Source organism: Apteryx mantelli, chromosome 18 (genome assembly GCF_036417845.1).
Source record: "Apteryx mantelli isolate bAptMan1 chromosome 18, bAptMan1.hap1, whole genome shotgun sequence".
NCBI lineage: Eukaryota > Metazoa > Chordata > Aves > Apterygiformes > Apterygidae > Apteryx > Apteryx mantelli.
Genome location: NC_089995.1, coordinates 9,994,818 through 10,014,895, shown reverse-complemented (window position 1 = coordinate 10,014,895; position 20,078 = coordinate 9,994,818). Strand labels below are relative to the sequence as shown.

General features: G+C 50.8%; 1 protein-coding gene across 1 annotated transcript in view; it reads left to right on the top strand.

The window, feature by feature from the left end:
• The window catches only part of B4GALT5 (beta-1,4-galactosyltransferase 5), a 41,508-nt gene extending 24,637 nt beyond the window's left edge, over nucleotides 1–16,871 (top strand). Inside the window, exons 2-9 of the mRNA XM_067307786.1 lie at nucleotides 2,212–2,346; nucleotides 6,664–6,777; nucleotides 7,735–7,859; nucleotides 8,498–8,614; nucleotides 9,400–9,587; nucleotides 9,867–9,989; nucleotides 10,733–10,834; nucleotides 13,657–16,871. Coding sequence (XP_067163887.1) covers nucleotides 2,212–2,346; nucleotides 6,664–6,777; nucleotides 7,735–7,859; nucleotides 8,498–8,614; nucleotides 9,400–9,587; nucleotides 9,867–9,989; nucleotides 10,733–10,834; nucleotides 13,657–13,804 — 1,052 coding nt within the window. The 3' untranslated portion in view covers nucleotides 13,805–16,871. The remainder of the gene's footprint in view (nucleotides 1–2,211; nucleotides 2,347–6,663; nucleotides 6,778–7,734; nucleotides 7,860–8,497; nucleotides 8,615–9,399; nucleotides 9,588–9,866; nucleotides 9,990–10,732; nucleotides 10,835–13,656) is intronic.
• The last annotated feature ends 3,207 nt before the right edge of the window (nucleotides 16,872–20,078 follow it).

The following is a 20,078-nucleotide window of genomic DNA, read 5'->3' as shown; positions in this document are numbered from 1 at the left end:
AAACAATTTAGTTGCCAAGCACTTTTTGCAACCTAACCACCTTGTTTCCCTATGCTTGCACAGTTCAACAGCTCGAGCTGCTCGAGCTGTTCGTCGTTGAGGCAGTGTGCCTCTTCAGCCAGCCTGCATGGGGCTCTGGTTCCCGGGTCTGGAATGACAAGCTGTAGGTGAAACGCTGGAAGTAGATATTAATCCTCCGAGTTATCTGGGCCTTGAAGGTAGTAGTTCTGAATTGCTTGATATTGGTGGCTTGTTCATCTGGACATCGATGCTCAAAGAGCAGAGCAGGCACATGGAAAACCTTCTTGCATGGTGGATTGAAAATCTATTTGGTGATTCCTGAATGCAGCTCAAAGACCCGCTCTGCGTGGGAATGACTTATGACTCCATAGCTTATGTGCCCTTTCAAATATTTATTTAAGGTGCAGGGGGGGAAAGAAAAAAGCTGTGATTAGGAAATACAGCTCAGCAACCTTTCTAGAGACTGACTTGAATTCTGTCATATAAGAGGAAATAAAACTTGAGTCTATTTGTCAAGTAGGTAGTGTTTATGCAGTGACCTTGCTCTCTGATACTGGTACAGTGTCCAGGATGCCCTATCTAATCTGGGCTCCCGATGACTTCAGCAATGAGCTTTAGCTTCCTGGCACCGGCAACCACTGATGTCAGGCTATTGCAGACTTGTGATATGCCTGGTATAGAGAACTACCAGCTTATTACTGCCTTCCCAAGCTGGGGGGCATTTCCTCCGTTATTGCCCTCCCCGTGCAGGAGGTCTCCGTTGATCCCTTGGCTTGTTAGCCTTTTCAGCCCTGCTGGAGTCTGTCTTTTAGTCTGTTTTGATTTTGATTATTTATCAGTATAGGATTTGTCTTCTGGATTTCCCTTCTTTCCCAATTTCAAATCTCCGTTCTTAAGTCTAAAATCCTTAAGTCTAACATTTTAATCCAGTGAAAACAGAGTTACGGTGCAGCCTAGCAAAAGGGGTTGGAGGCTGCTGTGTGCGGAGACCGCGGGTGAACGGCTCGCGGGCTGGGAGGGAGCTGCTGACCTCGCGAGGGTTGCGGCTGTCGCTGTTTGCTTTGGGGCTTGTCCTTGCGAGTGCCGTCCGTCAGCTTAGCCTGCTTAAATTTCAGCTAAGTCGGAGCAGTAACATGATGTAATGGTCAGTGGAAAATGTAGGATAGTGAGGAAAAGAGCGGGGGCCGCTGGCCAGAGAGGCTGTCCCTTGAGAGGTGACTTGTGCAGAGCGTTGCCTGCAGGCCGGCTGGGACGGGAAGGGGTTTTGCTGGAAGCCCAAGCGGGAGGGTATCGCTTAAAGGCTGCCTTTACCCTCTCTCCCCTCCGGCTAGACGTACCTGACAGCCCTCGAAAGCCAAGGGGGCCGTGCGGGTGACGGCACGCGGACTGTCACTGCGGCATTACTGATCAGCGTTGCCTGGCACAAAATAAATGTTTTTGCCAGTCTCACCGGTGCACAAGAATATGAACGGGCAAAGCAGAAGGTCTGGGTAAGTGCAGAGCACTTCAGGCTTGGCGTTGTGAAAATGTGGCGTGACACCACCACCGCCAGAGAATTTAACCAAAGGAGGTGCCAGAAGCCTTGGGGTTCAGATGTTTCAGTGTCGGGGGGTAGCTCGAAAGGCAATAGCTCAGGTAAAGCCGGGAGGCCCTCACTTTAAACAGCGTGCTAGCAAAATAGTGACACGCGTTGATTTAAGGTGAGCTCAAAGATTGTGCAAATGAAATTGTTGTTATCTCGCCTGATGCACCTGCAGTCAGGTGGGAGCAGGCCTCTAACCCCGCGGTCTGGGAAGGGATTTTCTCGTCCAGTCGTGCGGCTGAGTTTCCTCCTATAATGATACCTTCTAATGAGACCTCTGCACTTGCACAGCAAGAGGTATCGTTGTTTAACCTCTCGTGCTGAATTACAGCCTGCGTTGTTAGCAACAGCCGTGTAAGTTCCTCTTATTAATCGGGCAGGTTTCAAAACGTGCCTCATGCCTACGCTTTAAAACTCGTGCGCCTTTACTAGCTTTCGTCAGGTAACCTCGGCACGTGTGACCCAGGGATCCTCATGGCGGGAGGAAGCTGAAAGGAAGCCGAGCGCTGGGAAGGGTTCCAGGAGGCTCGTATTTCTTTCGCATTTCTTTCCTATAAAAGCTGATGCTCATGGAAATATTTTTTTCTTTCTTTTTTTTTTCCTTGCAGTGAACACCTACCTCTTCATGATGCAAGCCCAAGGCATCATGATTCGTGAAAACATGAGGACAATAGGAGCTCAGGTCTACGAGCAGGTGGTCCGCAGTGCCTATGCCAAGAGGAACAGCAGCGTGAATGACTCAGGTATAATCTTTAATAATTGTCGCTTTAATCAAAGTTTCCATTTTCACTGGACAGCAAGTTGACCTGAACCACTCTCCCTTAAAGGAATTAATTTATGTTGGTAAATGCAGGGTGGAAACTTTATACGAGTTAAAAGGATTTGAATAAATAATAATAGAGAAAACCAATTAAAGGGTAGAAATCTTGAAAGGTCTCAAATGACTGGATACTGAGCCAAAAAACTCTTTGCTTTTGAGGAATTTGGCTTGTTAGCTTCAACCAGTCTGAGGATGAAGGCTTTGAAAAACAGTTGTGCAAAAGTCTGTCTTTGTATTTTAAAATGCCTTCACACACATGCACACAGCCATCACCTCACATACACGGAAGAGCCCGTGTTCATAAGCTTCACTCTTCCCTTGCGAGGATGAACCGAGGTGACTTGGCTGGAGCTCGGCCACAAATAATATATTGAACTCTGGGTGGAATGAAGGGATCAGAGTAACAGGCTCTGACTCCTGACTATTTTCCACCCATAATATAATGCTAGGAAAAGGCTTACTGGTTTAGTTGTATCATAAGTTTTGGTGTAAACAGGGTACGCCGAAGTGTAAATGTGTGTGTTTGCATATAACAGTGTGAGGCATTTCCTTGCGACTGAGGACAGGGCAAGCAGGTGTCGTGCTGAGAGAGTACTTCCTTGTGTTTACATGTAACTAGTGAGTCAGGAGCGTGATGGTTCCCAGGCGTGTTTTGCATTAAGCTTTGGTGATGCCCATGAAGCTCAACTGAGGTCTGCGCTTGAGGAGGAACCTGGGGTAGGTTTCGTCAGCAAGGGCTGGTAGAGATTTAAAAGGCAAAATTTTTTCTGTATAAAAAAAATGCAATATCCTTGCTGCTCAGCCTCCCCTCTGGAAGAGTGTCCATTCCTGGAGCACTGAGTAGATGGTATGGCCGTTATCCCAGTTTGGTTGTACTTTGAGTAGGAAAGGAAAAGAAGGGGAATCTCCAAACTCTGCAAGTGAGTCGCACCCTTCATAATCTTCTCCTCTACTGCTGAAGTCAGCCAGAGCTGCCAGCTCTATCTGTTTTAAGGCTGGAAACATCAACTAAAAAAGACATGCGGTGAGGAAGTAGTTAGCAGTGAAAACTGAAGAGGAGGAAGGTCAGGTGCTTTACCACCGCTGCTCGCGGTGAGCAAAGCCTCCGGTGCCCGTCTGAGCCTCGCCGGGCTGCTCCCTGCTGCCCTCCTGGCTGCGAGCCCTCTGCAGAGCTGCTATAAACCTCTTCTGCGTGCAGTGGAGGGGGAAACAGTTACCACATTAGCAGCTCTGATACCGTTATTATTGCTACTGGAATAAATGGCTTTGCTCGAGCCTCAGATCCATTTCAACTCTGCAAACTTGGATTTATACCCCCTTCTGTTTGGAAAGCTTGGAGCAGTAAGGATGGTTTTAATGTGCACAAGTGCTGTGTAACATCCTTGTGCGACCTTCCCAGTAAGAGGGCCGAGGAGCATGTGCGTGACGCTGGCCGTGACATCAGGAAGGTGTGCGGAGCCGTGGCCATGAGCATTGCCTTAACACTGCAGTCAGTATCTTCCCACCCTGACCTGGTTTTCTGGAGCTTCTTTGCTCAAAATGCAGATCTCCCCATCTCCTTGCTGCCTCCCGGAGGTGACAAATGAGGCAATAGGCAGCTCCCAAACCACTTCTTGCCTTTATAAGAGCTAGTTGCTCCTCTCTGGTCATCAGCTGGGTCCCTGCTCCAGCCTCCTGGCAGCACCTGGGAAGCAGGATGCTGCTAATGCTAATGCTTCCCGAGCAGCAGCCTCTCCTAAAGGTCACGTCTGTCCTCCAGATGTGGCCAAAACGGAGTGGCTTGTCACGCAGTGCTGTCCCGTGTGCATGGCCTCCCTGGACCTGTGGCTTTAATTCCTAGGCAGAATGCTTGGTGATGTGCGGTCCTGCATGGCAAGGGGCAGGTTGGTCTGCTGCAAGCACAGTGTGTTTCCCTCCATCTTTCTATGTTTTATTTTTTGCCCTTCTTAGCTTTTTCCTTTTCTATGAATTACTTCCTCATTGTAATAGCTTTTTAAGCATTTGATAATGGATGCAATAACCAATTTCCTATTCACTGAGCTAAGAGGTGTCCGTTCTGTGCTTTAGCAAGCAAAAAAGGCAGCACTTACTTCATGCAAAAAGGTGGAATTGAGCTTCGCTCTGCATTGTCAGCTCATGGTTAGAGAGTCGAACTAAGCATCAAGAGCTATATTATGGTGATATGAGTTTAATGGGAGTCTGGTTATTAAAATTTAGTCATAGCAGTAGCAAGCATCCAAAATAACATTTATAGTATTTGAAAAGCCCTGTGATTCTGTTTGCAAGTCTGTCTTCAGTCTGGCTGAGATGGTTTGGGTGCCACTTAGTCTAACAGATAAACAGTACTAATGATATGATATTATGTTCCGGTAGAAGAAAGCAAGCTGCAATATCCGGCTGGGTAATGAGTTGTCTTAATTGATCCAAATGAAAGATTTGGACTTTGCAGGTTGAGACAACCTTCTCTGCTTTGCTTTAAAAAATTATTCTTTTTTTTTTTCCCCCTTGAGATATCTTTAAAGTGTGTGGGTTTTTCTCTTTTTAATACAGCCTTTATGCTATAGAGAATACAGTACGTTTATGCAATTACTTAAATGTACATATCTTAAAATAAATCTGATGTAGATTCTTAACTCTTAATATGAGCTGACACACTCTTTTCACTACACTGTAAATTGTTCTCAGTATAAAATGCTCAAGACTCTTTTGTATTGATATCTTTTGAACCTAAATATATGCTTCAGTTATTTGAAAGATTATAACCGCTGATTTAAAAAAAGTGCATTTTACACTGTGTTGAGTAAAATAACTTATGCTGTCTGCCTACTGTAAGTGCGCTGTATGTGAGTAGATCACCTACAGCCATTGCTAAGCTGCTCAGACAGCTCTTGGGGAGGAGAAACCCTACACCGGCTTTGTCTTTAGGTGCCTGAATAGCAGATGGTTTATAGCGTGGTTATGAGAAACCAGAACTGCTTTTGCTTTGAGTTAGTCTAGTGAATGTCAGTCCGCTCACACGCGCTTGTACAGCCAGCCCGGTATAAATGCCCTTTAAGGGTCAGGGAACCAGGAAGGTTCCTCCTCTTCAGGCCCGTTGGACCTCGCAGGTCGGGAGCACGAGGGAGCTGGTCTGCGTCAGGCTTCTGACGCGCGATGGGACTAAGCGCTCTTAGCCCGAAATGGCTGCTTCTTTGGGATCCCTGTGGGAATGAGGTGTGTTAAGGTTGAGGCTCCTGCCCTTGGTGCCACGGGATCAAAAGGCAAACCCTCCGCTAAGCATCTGATCCTCTCAGAAAGCAGAGATGCAGCATCCTCCCACAGTAGTTGATGCATTACTACTTTAGGCAGACAAACTTTTTTCTAGCACCTAAAATAAAGGTTGTGGCTGGCTAAAGTAGCCTTATGCAAAACTGGTGCTTTTTGGTTGTATAACCATAGAAAGCAGAAGTTTGTAGTTACGGAAAAACTTCCTTAAAACATCCAAAGCTGTAGCATGATGAAGGGTTTTTACCCAGAAGGTAAAAGGAATCGAAAGGGTGAGGGCTTTGAGGAAATGTGCTCTTCTGGATGCTGCTGGGACCTGCTGGAACGTGGGCACACCTCTGCTTTTACGTCATGCTAACCAAGTGAAAGGCTACGTGTAACACGATGGTTTTTATTGATCCTTTCAAGAGAATCACAAGAAGCAGGATTGTGCCGAGCAGGTTGCTGCTCCTGACGGTCACTGCTGGCTGCTAGGACGTGCCTGGGGACTGTCCTCCCGTGAGCCCGTGTTAGGAGAGGAGCCGCTCGAGGAGCGCTTCCCCTTTCACCTGCGCTGCAGCCCTTCGGGGACAAAGCATTAAATAACCTTTCCTTTCAAGGGCCACGTGCTCCTTCCACTTGATCTATTTGTGCTGCCTGAAGGCGAAGCTCAGAATCCCTCCTGGGACCAGGAAAGGGGCAGGTTCCTCGGCGGTGGCCTGGTCTGACGCCCGCCGGGTTTCTCCTGCCACCCCGCAGCTGCCCTCTGATGCCGCGGGGAGGAAAGCCCAGCTGGGTGGTGGTTGCGAGACGAGGACTCGCACTGCATGGGGACGCCCACGGCAGTCTGGGACGCGCTCGGCCCTGGGTGGTTTTGGGGACAAGGTGGTCAGCTGAAGGGGTGCGCTGGCAATGGTGTGGGGAGGTGGCTGGAAAAACCAAAGACCTGTAGTTTAAGCAGATTTTTTTTCCCTCTCTCATTTTTTCCCCACCCTAGATTATCCTCTTGATTTGAATCACAATGAAACCTTTCTGCAAGCCACAACTTTTCTTCCTGAAGATTTTACCTACTTTCCAAACCATACCTGTCCCGAGAGACTCCCTTCTATGAGTGAGTAGCACTGTGCCTTGCCTCCAGCGTTGCAGCCCTCGCCCCAGCTCGCGTCGAGCCCCCTGTCCCGGCCAGGGGCCCCGTCTGCACCGGCACAGCTTGCGCGTGCTGGGTTTCGGGAGGCTGGCACCCGAGCCTGGAGCATCCCTTCCGAGGGGGCCTGAATTTCTGCTTTAGCTGGCAGCTCCGGTGCCCCCTTTACCTGCTCCTGCATGGTTTTGGATTGCGTATTCTGGCATTTTTCCCCTCCTGACTTGTTGGTATTTCACCTTTTTCTATTTAGCACCTGTCCGGAGGGCGGGAGCAGGGAATGAATGGAAGGGCTGTTCTGCAGCCGCAGTTTTCCTCTGGGAAATCATTGTTTACTGGATCGCCCAAATTAATCCCTGCTATGTCTGAGGCGCTTCTCCTTTCTGGAGCAAGAGCCCGTCGCTTGGCAAATGCAAACAAAAGAGGAATTGTGCCCTGCGAGTCGGTGGAAAGGCTTGGCCAGCCCTTTTCCATGGCCAGCGCCGGGGCTGGCAGGCAACAGAGCGGTCACCCCTTCACCCCTCCGGCGCTCGCTGCCGTTTGCTGGCACAGGCCAGTCCCAGCCCTGGCGCTGTCGGACACGAGTGAACCGCCGAGCCGTCCTGAGTGAAACTGGGCCTGGATTCCTCTTGGCTGTGGCAGGTCTGGAGGGGTGCTGGGTTTGCAGTGCAGAGGGCCTCATCCAGCAAGGGGCACGAAGGCTTGAGCAGAGCCGGGCTGCGGAGGGGCAAGGCTGAGCCACGCCGGTGGTGTTCCCCAGTCATCTCTGGTGTCTGGGGAAAGAACAGACCGGTTGCGTTCAGTGCTAGGGCCAAACGCAGGAGTGAAATCGGGGAGGGCACCGAGCAGGGTAGGAGCCAAGCGGCACCTCCTCGTGCTCGGATCGGAGCCCTCACCTTCCTCTGCTTCTTTCCACTGCGTCCGCAGAGGGCCCCATTGATGTAAATATGAGTGAAATCACCATGGAAGATATCCACCAGTTCTTCTCGAAAGACCCTTCTATCAAGCTAGGAGGCCACTGGAAGCCGAGTGACTGTCTGCCTCGCTGGAAGGTAAGCTGGGAATTCGGCAGCGCCGTGCCTGTACCATTGCCGGGCGCAGCAGGAAGGAGGGCTCCCGGTCGGGCGGCAGGGAGATGTTAGTGGGCAGCTCCAGCACTTCCACCTTTGTGCTGCAGCTCCAGACAAATGAGCGTAAGGCTCCCTGCAACTAGGACTGCAGTGCCTGGAGAAGCAAAGCGCTGAAATCGAGGGCTGCAGTTGTGATGCATGAGTCAGCCTGGCTCTCTGCAAGGACTGCTGAGGAGGCAGGCAGTGAACTTGCCTGTCTGGTTCCCAGCTGACGAGCCTCCAGTTTGCCCAGCTGTCTGGTTTGGGGACGCTTGACCCAGAGATGGAGGTGGCATTGCTGGGGACTCCTGTCTTGGAGGGTGGTGGCCTCTGGGCAGTACAGTACAGGGACCTGGCCTTGCTCTTGCTCTCCTTGCTTGGTGGGTAGAGGCAGTGAGTATGGCGGCTATTAGTCTCGCGTAAGGCCAGGATTATGTTTAATCTCCCCGAAGCAACGATTTCCCAGAAGGTGAACGAATACCAAAGTTTCCAAGCAGCAGCGACGCGGGGGTTAGAGGGGTCTGTGGGCTGCCAAGAGCTCTCTTTCCTGATGTGGTAATGGATGTCCTTTCCCCGTCCAGGTGGCAATCCTAATTCCATTCCGCAATCGTTACGAGCATCTTCCAGTCCTCTTCAGACACCTGATTCCAATGCTGCAGCGTCAACGTTTACAATTCGCGTTTTACGTTGTTGAGCAGGTAAGTCGGTCCTGCGTGTGCGCGGTGTCTGCTCCCCAGCTGGTTTGCTGGTGGAGGCAGCGGCAAGCATATGAAGTGTGCTGCGATAGAAATGTGTGCCAGAGCGTCAGCGTGCAGCCAAAGCCACAAGCGTAGCGCTGCTTTGCCTCCCAAGGAGGTTACCTGCCAGATCACGTAATTTAAATATTAGAAGGTTTGTGTGTGATTGCTTCTGAGTTCATGTTGCAAAGCTGAAATTGTCCCACTCTGTCTCAAAGTGGCACAATTGAGATGTGTCCCTAGAAATTAGAGACTGGCTTTCACCTAAAAAAATGAAGTAGAGATCCAGATTTTTTTTAAACTCTGTATTGGAGGAGACATTGGGGAAAAAAAAATTTTTTTGAACTAGATATTTGCAGCATAAATAATGCTGCATTCTTGTCCATGTGAAGCTGTCACCTAAGCTATCCATCCTCACGCACCCTGTTAACATGCCACCAGACTTAGTTCTCCTTAGCCTTTTGGACAGTGTCAGGTAAAGAGATCAATCAAAGTTGCTTTTTTGGGTATCTGACTAATAACACTTTAACTTCCTATTTTTGCAATTGTACACTAAATTGAATATTTAAGTCTTGGAACAGATAACTAGTGATATTGACCAAAACCAATACACTCTCTTCTGTTGAGCAACTGAATTGGGAGCCAAGTGCACTTTGGATTCTCAGTCTTTTTTAGAAAACTGCACAGGCAAAGCAACCAAACTTGTATCAGGCTTCCCTTGAGAACGAACTCTCCGTCTCTCCTAGGCTGGTAACCAACCCTTTAACCGTGCCATGCTCTTCAATGTTGGCTTTCGGGAAGCAATGAAGGACTTGGACTGGGATTGTCTCATCTTTCACGATGTGGACCACATACCAGAAAATGACCGTAACTATTACGGATGTGGACAGATGCCAAGACACTTTGCAGCCAAGCTGGATAAGTACATGTATCTGTAAGCACCAGTCTTCCTCTGCGCTATAGTAATAGATAAGAAGCCGGTGTTAGATTTTTAAAAGGACAGAAAATCAATTTCAGTTTGTTTCCCAAGCTTTGTGCAAAGTAAACATAAAAGAGAAATAGAAGAAAACATCCTCGTAGCTCATGGACTTTCTTCATTGCAACTAGGAGAACTGCTGCTCTGATGAGCTTTGAGCAGGCAATTGGGTCAGCCCTGAACGGCAGTGACAGCTGTTTCTTTGCACCCTCGACTGACCCCTTCTCTCCCGTTTAGGCTCCCGTACAATGAGTTCTTTGGTGGAGTGAGTGGCCTGACCGTAGAGCAGTTTCAGAAAATCAATGGCTTCCCCAACGCCTTCTGGGGCTGGGGCGGAGAGGACGACGACCTTTGGAACAGGTACCGCTGCGGCTGGAGCCGCGTCCCGAGGCGGGGTGATGGGCAGGGCTCCCGTGGCGGTGCTGTGAGCCGCTTGGCGTGCAGGTGCCAGCGGTGCTGCCTGGGCCCATGGGGCACGTCACAATCTTCAGGAATTCAGGGACTTGGCTTTGAATGCAGTGCACTAATTTTGTCAGTGCTGGAAGCAGCCTCCAAGCCTACATGATAATGTTGTCCCTTAGACTGACTTTACGTCGTGATTATATTGGGCAAGGTTGCATACGCTGTGAAGAGAAATATTTTCACCTCTTCCAGCTGGTGCTGGGCCGGGCTGTACCCTGTTTGCCTGACCCAGGGAACGGCCGGCCTGTTTTGAGGTGATTTGGTGGGAAACGCGTTTGAGTGGGTGGCATTCCAGTCTGCTCAAGCAATAGATTGGATGCAGACAGAGAAACACTGGTTGTGAAATTACTGGCCTCGTATGCAATATTCCATGATGATTATGTCAAACTGATTCCCGGCTGAACTCTTGAAACCTTGAGGTGCTGAGCGCAGCCTAACTGGCCTGGAGCTTAGATTGAAGTGGGGAGATTTGCATAGTTTATCTGCTTGATGAAAAGACAAAGTTACTGTAGGAGCCACAAGAGCCCTAATTGTGCAGTCTTGGCAAGCATTGAAGGCAGAACAAATGCAATAGTTGTGCTTTTTTCTTTTTTTTCTTTTTTTCTTTCTTTTCTTTTGTCTCTCTCCCCTTTCTAATACAGAGTGCAGTATGCCGGCTATTCAGTGACTCGACCAGAAGGAGACACGGGGAAATACAAATCGATTCCGCATCATCATCGGGGCGAAGTGCAGTTCCTAGGAAGGCAAGTGAAACTTTGAAGGGCTTTCAGATCCTTTTTTAAAAAAAAAAAAGTCTGTCCCATGTACAAGGTTCCCTGGAGCTGTCTAAGGGCAATAACAGCCTTAACTCGTGAAGGAAACTCCGACTGTAGGAAGATAAGGGAGGCAGAACACTGCCCGGATTCCTCCGGCATGTTTAGTGACCTGCGACCCTAAGACAAGGGGTCCTTACTTTGCGACTGTAGCTTCTTGAATGTCATCCAAGAGCCTGGGTTGCCAGCCCTGCAGCCTGGCTTAACAGGCTTGGGACTTCTCCTGTGTCTGGAGGGGGTTGTTTCTAAAGGAGTAGTTAATACTGAATATCAAAGCAGCTTCTGTTTTTTCTAGCAGATCCTGATTTAAACGTTTCAGAAAGCATTGCTTAGCTTGCAGAAGGCAGAGAGCAGAGCAGTTTCATGGTGTAGCGTTGCTAAAGCATCAGGTGACTCTGGAAGTACTAATGGAGTCTAATAGAAACACTGAGTTTGCATTACGAATTCTGTTGCTGTTGCAGAAGCAACATCTCACTGCTACGTTGTTCTTCAGTAGTGGAAAATATTCCATGTTTTGAGTTGGAGGGTGCCACTTGCACTGCTTTGATCCCGTAATGGAGTGTGCAGACGGAGAGATGGTGTGCGGCTCCTGGCACACTCCTTCTACCGGAGCACTGAGACGGAGCAGCTCCAGTCGTGACTCTGCCATACGTGCTAATTCTGCTGTTGCTGCCTCTTTACTCCAAGCTGAGGTGAATATACAGAGCCCGCAAGTTCAGGACTTGCCATCTTGTGAGACTTCAGACATCCGTGAGGAGGAATAACTGCTCCCTGTACATAGGAGCACAAGCACTGCCTGAACACTTTTTCTTTTTCCTTCATCTCAAAAAGCTAAATTCTCCCTGGAGCTTTCGAGGTGGGTTCTGACGCCCTCATCCATGAGCCAAAGCTGTTTCTGAGAGTGCAACGGTTCAATGAATGGCTGCTATTGCCAGGGGACCTTAGTGGAATTTGAGTCTTCCGAAAACTATGCAACAGAAAACCAGAGAAATATCTCTTTTGCAAACAACTGCAGGAACTAACACTTGTAGGTCATGAGCTGTTGCATAGTGCAGACTTTGTTCTGAACGGAGGCTCCTGTCTGCTGCTGGCAGGAGAAGGGACAGCAAGGAGGGCTTGTTTTGCAAAGACTATTTGAACTAGCTGCAAGTTCAGAGGAGAAATGAACTTATGTGCTGGTCTTCAGTCTTTTCCTACAGCAGATTCCTTCTTTGGGGAGTTTCCATTTAAGGTTATATGTAAGCTTTAGCTCTAGTTCTCATTTCGCTGTTGGACAGTGCAGCCAGCAAGAGATGGTTCTTGTTTCACTCTTGCAAAGATCAAGGAAGTCGGTTTTGGTTTAAAAAAAGCTGCATTCAGTCAAATCCCTGAAGCATGAAAGGATGGGAGTGCAGCAGGAATGAGCCCTCGTTTCAGGATGCTGCAGGCCGAGCGCAGGCGCCCTGTGCGGCAGGGTGGTGGGAGCCGAGGGCGTTTCGGCCTCTCTTCCCTGGAGCCCTGTTTGCCGGGAGCAGGCGTTGCAGACCGCTGCCTCTCGTGCTCACAGTGAGGAAGGATAACGTCTCTTCAAACGCCGTGAAGCCTTTTGAACTAACACTGCTCCAGCCGCGAGCCTTGTTTAGCGTGAGGCTTAGCTCTGGGTCAGCGGCCGCTCGCCGGCGTGCTGCGGGAGGGAGCGATCTGCGGTGGAGAGGGGCAAAGCAGCTGCTCGCGCGGCTCCAAGATGAGCTCAACGCCCCCGTTGCCAAGTGCTCCCGTCTGCTCCGCCGCGTCTGCAGCGGGCAGCGTTACTGTAGGGCACATCTCAGCCTGGCTGCTGGTTTTGGGGGGTTTGGAGGGGTGATTGTTTCGCTCCTTCCAGCTTGCACCGCCAGCAACGGCTTTGCTTCCAGCTCTCCCGTCTGCCCAGCGGCACCGCGGCGAACCCAGGGGGAACCTGGCACCCAGTGTTCTGCCAAACGCTTTCCTTCTTCGCTGGAAAAACTGTTTCCTGCCAATGTCCTCGTACTGTGACCTCTCTGAAGCCGATGTTGGCCCTTCCTCCTTCTGTCTGACCCCAATTCTTCCTCTTCCCCGTGGCATGTGTGTTCCCCGGTGCTCTTGCCGTCTCCCAGCCTCTCGGGGTCCCAGTCCCCCCCTCCCGGTGCTCTGAGGTACCTCAGCACTGCTGTACTGCAGTACGGAAAACCCATAGTCCTGGCCTGCCGAGACATTTCTGCCTGTTTTTTCCCTCTTACATTGGGTCTTGTGTCTTGTCATGCTGCCCCTAAACTTGATCGAGGCCCTTTTTGTGCACCAGCTGCAGCTTCCTTTCCCAAAATACGATTGTTCTAGTTTTACTTCCTCATCCCCCATCACTCGCAGACTAATACCATTAGTTCTGCGCTTGGGTGGGTGATCCAGTTTCCTAAAGAACAGAAATGACCACATGGCCTTTCGGCTTCTGTTTGTCTCCTGGGTCCTCTGGCTCGCTGGCCAAGGAGCTCTCCTTGTTTTGGTGAGGCAGAAGTTGAGCAACTTTGCTCTGTATCACAGGATGGACTACAACTTTTGTAAAGTGTTTGGGATGTTTACATGTGAGGAACATGTAAAAGATGACAGTAGCCTTTATTAAGGACTCAGACGCTTTGTTCTGTGGCTTTGGATAGGGGTCAACTGCGTTAAGGGTATTTTTGTAGCTGTCAGCCAGACTTTGCGCGGCTCCACGCAATGCGGGGAAGTGAATCCGTTGGTCTCTTGCTCTCTCCATGCAGGTATGCCTTGCTGAGGAAGTCAAAAGAAAGGCAAGCCCTGGACGGCCTCAATAACTTGAACTACTTTCCAAACGTCACATATGACGCCTTGTATAAGAACATCACTGTTAAGCTGACACCAGAGCTGGCTCTGGTGAGCGAATATTAAGAGGAGAAAATAACTTTGCTCTGCCCTTCACCAAGAAAGCACCACATTAGACTTTCTTTTTTAAGGGTTATTGAGGACAAGAAATATTTTGGCTAATGAAGGATCACAGTATTTTTGGAGAATAAGGCTGAAAGTGCACGCACAAACTGTCCTTGCTGTACCAATCCAACCTGATACTCGTGCAGCGAGCTCAGCAGTCTTTTTCCTTTTCCGCCACTTGCTTTCCGGGTTTCAGGACAATGGTTTGAACTGCTGCTCTCGTCTCACATTCCACCTCCAGCATCTCCAGCACCGGGACTCGCCGCGGACCCGCTTCCCTCCCCACGAGCCAGCTCGGCTGAGTGACTCTGACTTCTCGACTGCGACGGTCGGAGGCCATTCAGTCAGCAGCGGCCCCAGTTGGGAGATCAAACAAGACTTCTGACACCGTTCTACATTTGTGTGGTTTTTTAAATGACCTGCTTGAAGTATATACAACAGAATCGCTTCTTAAAGAAGTGTAAGTGTAAATATGCTGTGTAAATTGCCCCTTTTTATTTTCTTCTATGGTTCAGATCCAAGCTAGAGGTTTACATAAGGTCACTCATTTTAGTCCTGGATTCTGTAAACATTTGTGTGTGCATCACTGTACTTGTGCAAGTTGTTCCCTTTTCAGCCAGTGAGACTGCTTGCATGATTTAAGCTATGCATATGCATAAATGTTCGCGGAACAGGGCCCTAAACTTTAAAATGTAGCGCTTGATAAAAACAGCCATGTCATCATTCCTTACAGAAATCATGTGGGTGGCTTTTCCCAGGGAGAGTGAGGAAATGGGAATATTTTATGGGGGGGGGAATCCCATTTGTGTCATTTTTTGAAGCATAATGTGTAAATTGGTCTGAAAGCCATATGGAATGAAATCCATTGCCTGTTGCTCTCCATGCCACTCGGATGGCAAGCGCAAGCTTGGCAGACTTGTCGAGTTCCCACGCGTCCCCCTGAGCACCCGCCGCTCCTCCGGGCCAGGAGGCCTCGGCCCCCACTTGCAGACCCTCGGGGCTGCTTCTCCTGCCCACGCGTCGTCCTCAGGATGGGGCAGCTGGCTGCACTTCACAGGGTCTGCCCCAAATTAAGTGGTCTGCAGTGATTCCTCTAAGGTAACGTTATGGTTTGGGGTTTTGTTTTATGGAATAGTATTTTGTATTTATTGTGTAAATTTAACAGTACACTGAACTAATGTAAATTAGAACTAGGTAGGACACTTGGTTGTCAGCCTTAACCACCTGAAAGCACTTGCACAAGTGCAGCTAGTGGGATAGATTGTCCACAGATTAGTAATAGCGAGAAAAATGAAGGACCTATAGATTAAGTTCATGCAAACATGAGTACCAAGAACTCAAGATCTCGGTCCAACACCCCATGCAATCATCTAAATTTGAAATGACCCCTCCCTTGTCCCATTTTCCCCTCCTCTTCCATCTTTACAACTGATTTGGGATTTTGGGGTTGTACCTATATAAAGTGTTTTTTTTTTCTCTCCCCTCCTTTGAAAGTCAATCCATTAGTTACGCAGCATGTACACAGTCATTTTTACTGGACCTCTCTGATTTAAAAATAATACTTTGGGGGTTGTGTTTTAATTATGTATTTATACATAACAATTGTGAGTGTTTGACCTCAGAAGTACTTTAACTTTCTTTTTATTGCATTGTTTGCCTTCGGTTTCCTTAACTTTTCATGGTTTACATTGGTTTTCTTGGTTCCGTGGACGTATGATCCCCATACACATCTGTTGTGGGTGTGACTGCCCAGGGCATTCCTAAAGCGTATCAAGAAAATGTTAGTTTAGAAAACATGGAGTTCTTGTTGTGTCGATCTTATCAGGCAGTATGAGAGGACAGCGAGCCTGCCCTTGAAAAGCGCTGATAAGCCTGTAATTTAGGTTTAAAGTCTTTGAATTTACATGTGCTTTAAAATTGCTTCCTGAGGGAATTCAACATGGTTATTTATAGGCAGAGGTGAGGATTTGCTTTTTATGGCGCATATAGCAATAAAGACTTTTGCTTCTGAATCTTGATCTCGAATTCACGTGGACCCTTTTCAAATGCTAAACCCTCGTTGCCCTGCCCCTCACTTCTTTAATCTTGAGCCCTCGCTAGAAACCTGTCTTTGTTTAATGGTGCTTCAAACAAGGAATGTATTTCAGCTAGTCCAAGTTCACTACCACAGGAATCATGCATGTGTGTGCGAGTAGGTGTTAAACTACCTTCGTTTGAATCCTCAGCCTTTGTGTACCTGACATCCGTTGCACCTTGTGTTGAACAAAGAAAGACGTTACCTCTGCTCAGAAATGCACTTGTTTAAGGTTGGCATAAAAGGGTCCATTTCACCCCAAAATGACATCACTGTTCATAGTTCCTTTGTTCTAATCACGTTGAATTTTTTCCCTTTTCAAAATGTGGAATATCTTAAAAATGTGCACTGTTAATCTTATCAGCTATGTCAAATACTGTATGGTAAATGTAACTGTTTAAAAACATACTGTCAAGCGCATGTGCTGTTATGGTGTAAAAATTCTCGTATTAAAGAACTTGTACATATTCTGGCAGCTGAGATTCAACAAGGCCACTCGTTCACCCCTTCCATGTCACCGCTGTCTGTAGCCCTGCAGGAGGGCAGGTCGTGTTCAATGCTGATTTTTTTTTTTTTTTTTTTTAAATGAGCCATGTGGGTTTTATTTGCAAAACTATTTATTTACAGCTCGTTATTTGTAAAGCTCTGCTCCTCTAAGGGAGGTACCGTCTGAGCAACAGCCACGCACTGCTAGTCACTCACCATCAGAAGTGGCTTTAAACTATAAAGTATCTTTCCATCATCATGGCTTTTGAGCTTACTGTTATGTTTTTAAGAGGTGCCAGGGGGACATTTTTGCACTGAAGACTAGTGTTTTAAAACACGGACACACACACTTTTCAGCAAAGCAATCCTTTGTGTCATTACATTTATTTACCCATGTGTTTGTACATTTTTGTATTTGTTAATTTATGAATGATTTTTTCAGTAAAAATACATATTCAAGAACAAAGACTGCACTGGTCGCTTCTTTACAAGAGCGGGCGCGTGCTTTGGGGGAAGGGGGGAGTGTTTGCTGTTGGTGTTGGAGGAGGTGAGACTGCGAAGCCCCGGGAGCGTGCTTGTAGCAGCTGGAGAGCAGAGAAGAGCCTGTGTCCGAGGTGAGGCTCAAGCCCACCTTAGAGGCGTGTGTCCCTGGAGAAATGCAGTCTCCAGAAGTCAAATACCATAAGTGAAGACCGAGGGGTGGGTGGATGGGGCAGACAACAGGTCCAGCCCCCTTGCCTCACCCGTTGGCACGGCCCCCGGCAAAGACCGAGTCAATCTCTGCTTTTACCGGGAGCAGGTGCTGTGAGAGGGCTGCTCCTCCCTGGGGAAGGGAAACCAGAAGGCAAGCAGTTTCTTATGCAGTGCAGAGTGTGGGCTGGAGCCCGAAGCTCCCCTGGGCTGCAGTACTTGTATGCTGGCATCCCCAAATTGGGTGTATCCCAAGGCTGGGTGCCAGGCTGGACACGCCGCTCGGAAGCGAGCCCAGCGCAAGGTGGAGATGCTCCTTGTGGTCCAACTCGGCTGCATTTGGGAGAGCCTCTTTTCCAAGCATCTCACAAGCATCGCTTGGCCCCGAGCTGGCAGAGGGGCTGGTGGCCTCCTGCCCGCCCGGGGCGGCAGGTTCGGGAAGCCTCCCGGCTGCAGGGTGCCTGCGTGGGTCTGGGCTGCCCCGAGGCAGACGTGCCGCAGCAGGACAGCCCCAACCAGCTTTTTCCTCCCCTGCCGCTCTCCCAGCCCAGGCTGCAGGGTACCAGGACAGGCTGGGGGATGCAGCCCTGGCGATGGCGCTCAGATGCTCCGAATAGGGCCTCGGGGCTGGGAGCCGCCGGGCTGCAGCCTGCTGCCGCTGCTTTGGACGAGGATGCTGCAAGGCGCTACGCAGGTCTGGTCAGGCAGCTGTATTCGAGGGCTGCGTGCGGTTTGGACCAGCAGAAATAGGTTGGTACCCACTGGATCAGCCGCCTTTTGGTTGCGCGGGGCTTGGAGAAGCTGGTGGGATGGGGGGGATTGATTGATTCTGATCAAAAAGCCGTGCAGGCAGGCAAGCTTCCTTGCAGCAGCTCTAAAATATCCTCCCCCTCCTCTGCAGCGGGCAAGCGTTGCTCGAATAAATAGCTGGCAGCCTCAGCCGGGCCCAGGCTTCGCCTTTATTTAGCTCTCCCTCTTCTGGGAAGTTTCCTCCCACTCGCAGCACTCGCTTCTCCGCTCTGCAAGCTGGTGGGCTCCTTCGGGCCGCGGCGCCCGGCGGGGGAGCGCCGGCCTCGGAGAGCGGGGCGGGCGACGGCAAGCCGCTCGCGCTGGGCCTTGCCTGCTCGGGCCACGGGCGGCTCGCGGCCGCCACAGGGCGCCTGGCGGGAGCCCCTCCGAAACGGCCCGGGGGGGGGGGGCTCCCTGCAGCATGTTCGACTGCCCGCGGGGGCAAAGGAGGGAGCAGGCGCGATGCCGGAGCCCCCCGGGGCTGCCCGCTCGGCCCCGGGCGCTCGGCCGGGTTTCGGGGAGCAGAGGAGGGACCTCCTGTGTCGGCCGACCGGCGAGCAGTCGCTGGGCTGTGTCAGCGCCTGCCAGGCTGACAGAGGGCCCCAGCCAGAAACGCCACTGGAGAAAATCCCCTGGCACTCGTGGAAATCCCTGTACAGGAAAAACGAGTGCTGCAGGGAGCCCCCAGCCCACGTCCCGAGTGCTGCTCGGCATGCGAGGCCGAGCTCCGCAGGAGGCCCCGGCGGCCCCCGGCGGCCCCCGGCGCCTTCCTCCCCGCCGTGGCGGCACGGCAGCCGGGAGCTCTGTGGCCGGCCGGAACGCCAGCCGCGGCTGGGCAGGAGTTGCCCGGGAGAAATCCTGGCCGTCGGCACGCCGCGGGGCTCGGCGCACGGTCCGCCCCGCGCCGCCGTCCCCGGGGGCTGCCGCTGCGGGCATCGTCGCGGAGCGCTGCCCCGTGCAGGCTGGAGAGCGAGCTGGCCTCCTGCTGCGAAACCCTCACGCTTTTCCACAGAGCTCTTGGAAAACCAAACAAACCCGAGTGTTTCCTCCCACCGCTTTCCCCCCTCGTCTCCGGCAGTGCAGTGCGTCCACCCGCGACACCCGCTCTGCTGCAAGCCCATTTCCAGGCATCTCCACCTGCCTGGACCAGCTCTGGGGCTCTTTACCTAGAGGGATATTGCTAACGAAATACGGTGGGGAAAAAAATGGGCAGAAGCTTCAGGCATTGCTTTTCTGGTCTGCTCAAAGGTATTTTTATGGCACTTTTTCGCTGTAGCAGGCACGGGCTGGAAGCAGCCCTTGCAGAGACTGGCCAGGGCACCGCCACGGTCTGGGACAGGGCAGGAGAGCTTGTCCCTGCGCTGCAATGACCATGAAGTACAAGTGCTTGGTGAACATCTACTCATTGCCCTTTCGAGCATCCACTCTAGAAATTAGGCTCTTCCTGAACAGCTATTAAATGCCACTAAAACTGTAATGACTCTTTTCCCCCAAAAGACTTCTGCAGCAGAGTCATTTCCTGCGACAGCTCTCCAGGGGCACGCGAGCCGGCCGGTGGCTGTGTCAGAGCAGCTAAGGATGGGCAGAGGCGAACGATGTGGTCCCTCCTGCCAGGCGCGAGGAGATGAGTTGCTCCCTGATGTACGTTCATGGGGTCAGTGTGTTACCAAAGGCCCAATATCGGTGACGAGTGCTCAAAGCATCGGCTCCAGCGGGTCGGGACGGGGTTTCTGGCCAGCGAGCTGCGACACAGCCCTGCACGTGGGCTTACATTTGGGGGATCAACGTATCTCAAGGTTTCAGCCGACTGCCCTTCACCCCAGCCCGACAGAGGCTGCCCCAGGAGATGAACACCCGTGCTGAAGTCTCCGTATTTCTTCAGAGACTCCTCCAAAATAGTTTTGGGGTTTTTTTATGTTAAAGGTTTCTAGTTACAGTAATTTTCTTCCCCCTTAATGTTACTAACTTCCTCTCGGGTGCTGGTGGCTTTCCAGGCGGTGCTGTGAGTCACCAGCTCCTACTAGAGTTTCCCACCGACGCGCCGTGACCCTGGCTCTGCCGGCGCTCCACCGCTGCGGCATCCCGGCCTGCGGGAAACGTCCTCCCCCGCGGGGACCCCGACGGCTGCACACCCACGGCCGGGGGTCGCGGCTCGGCCCGCGGCGCTTCCCGGCCGCGCTGCACAGCCCAGTGTTC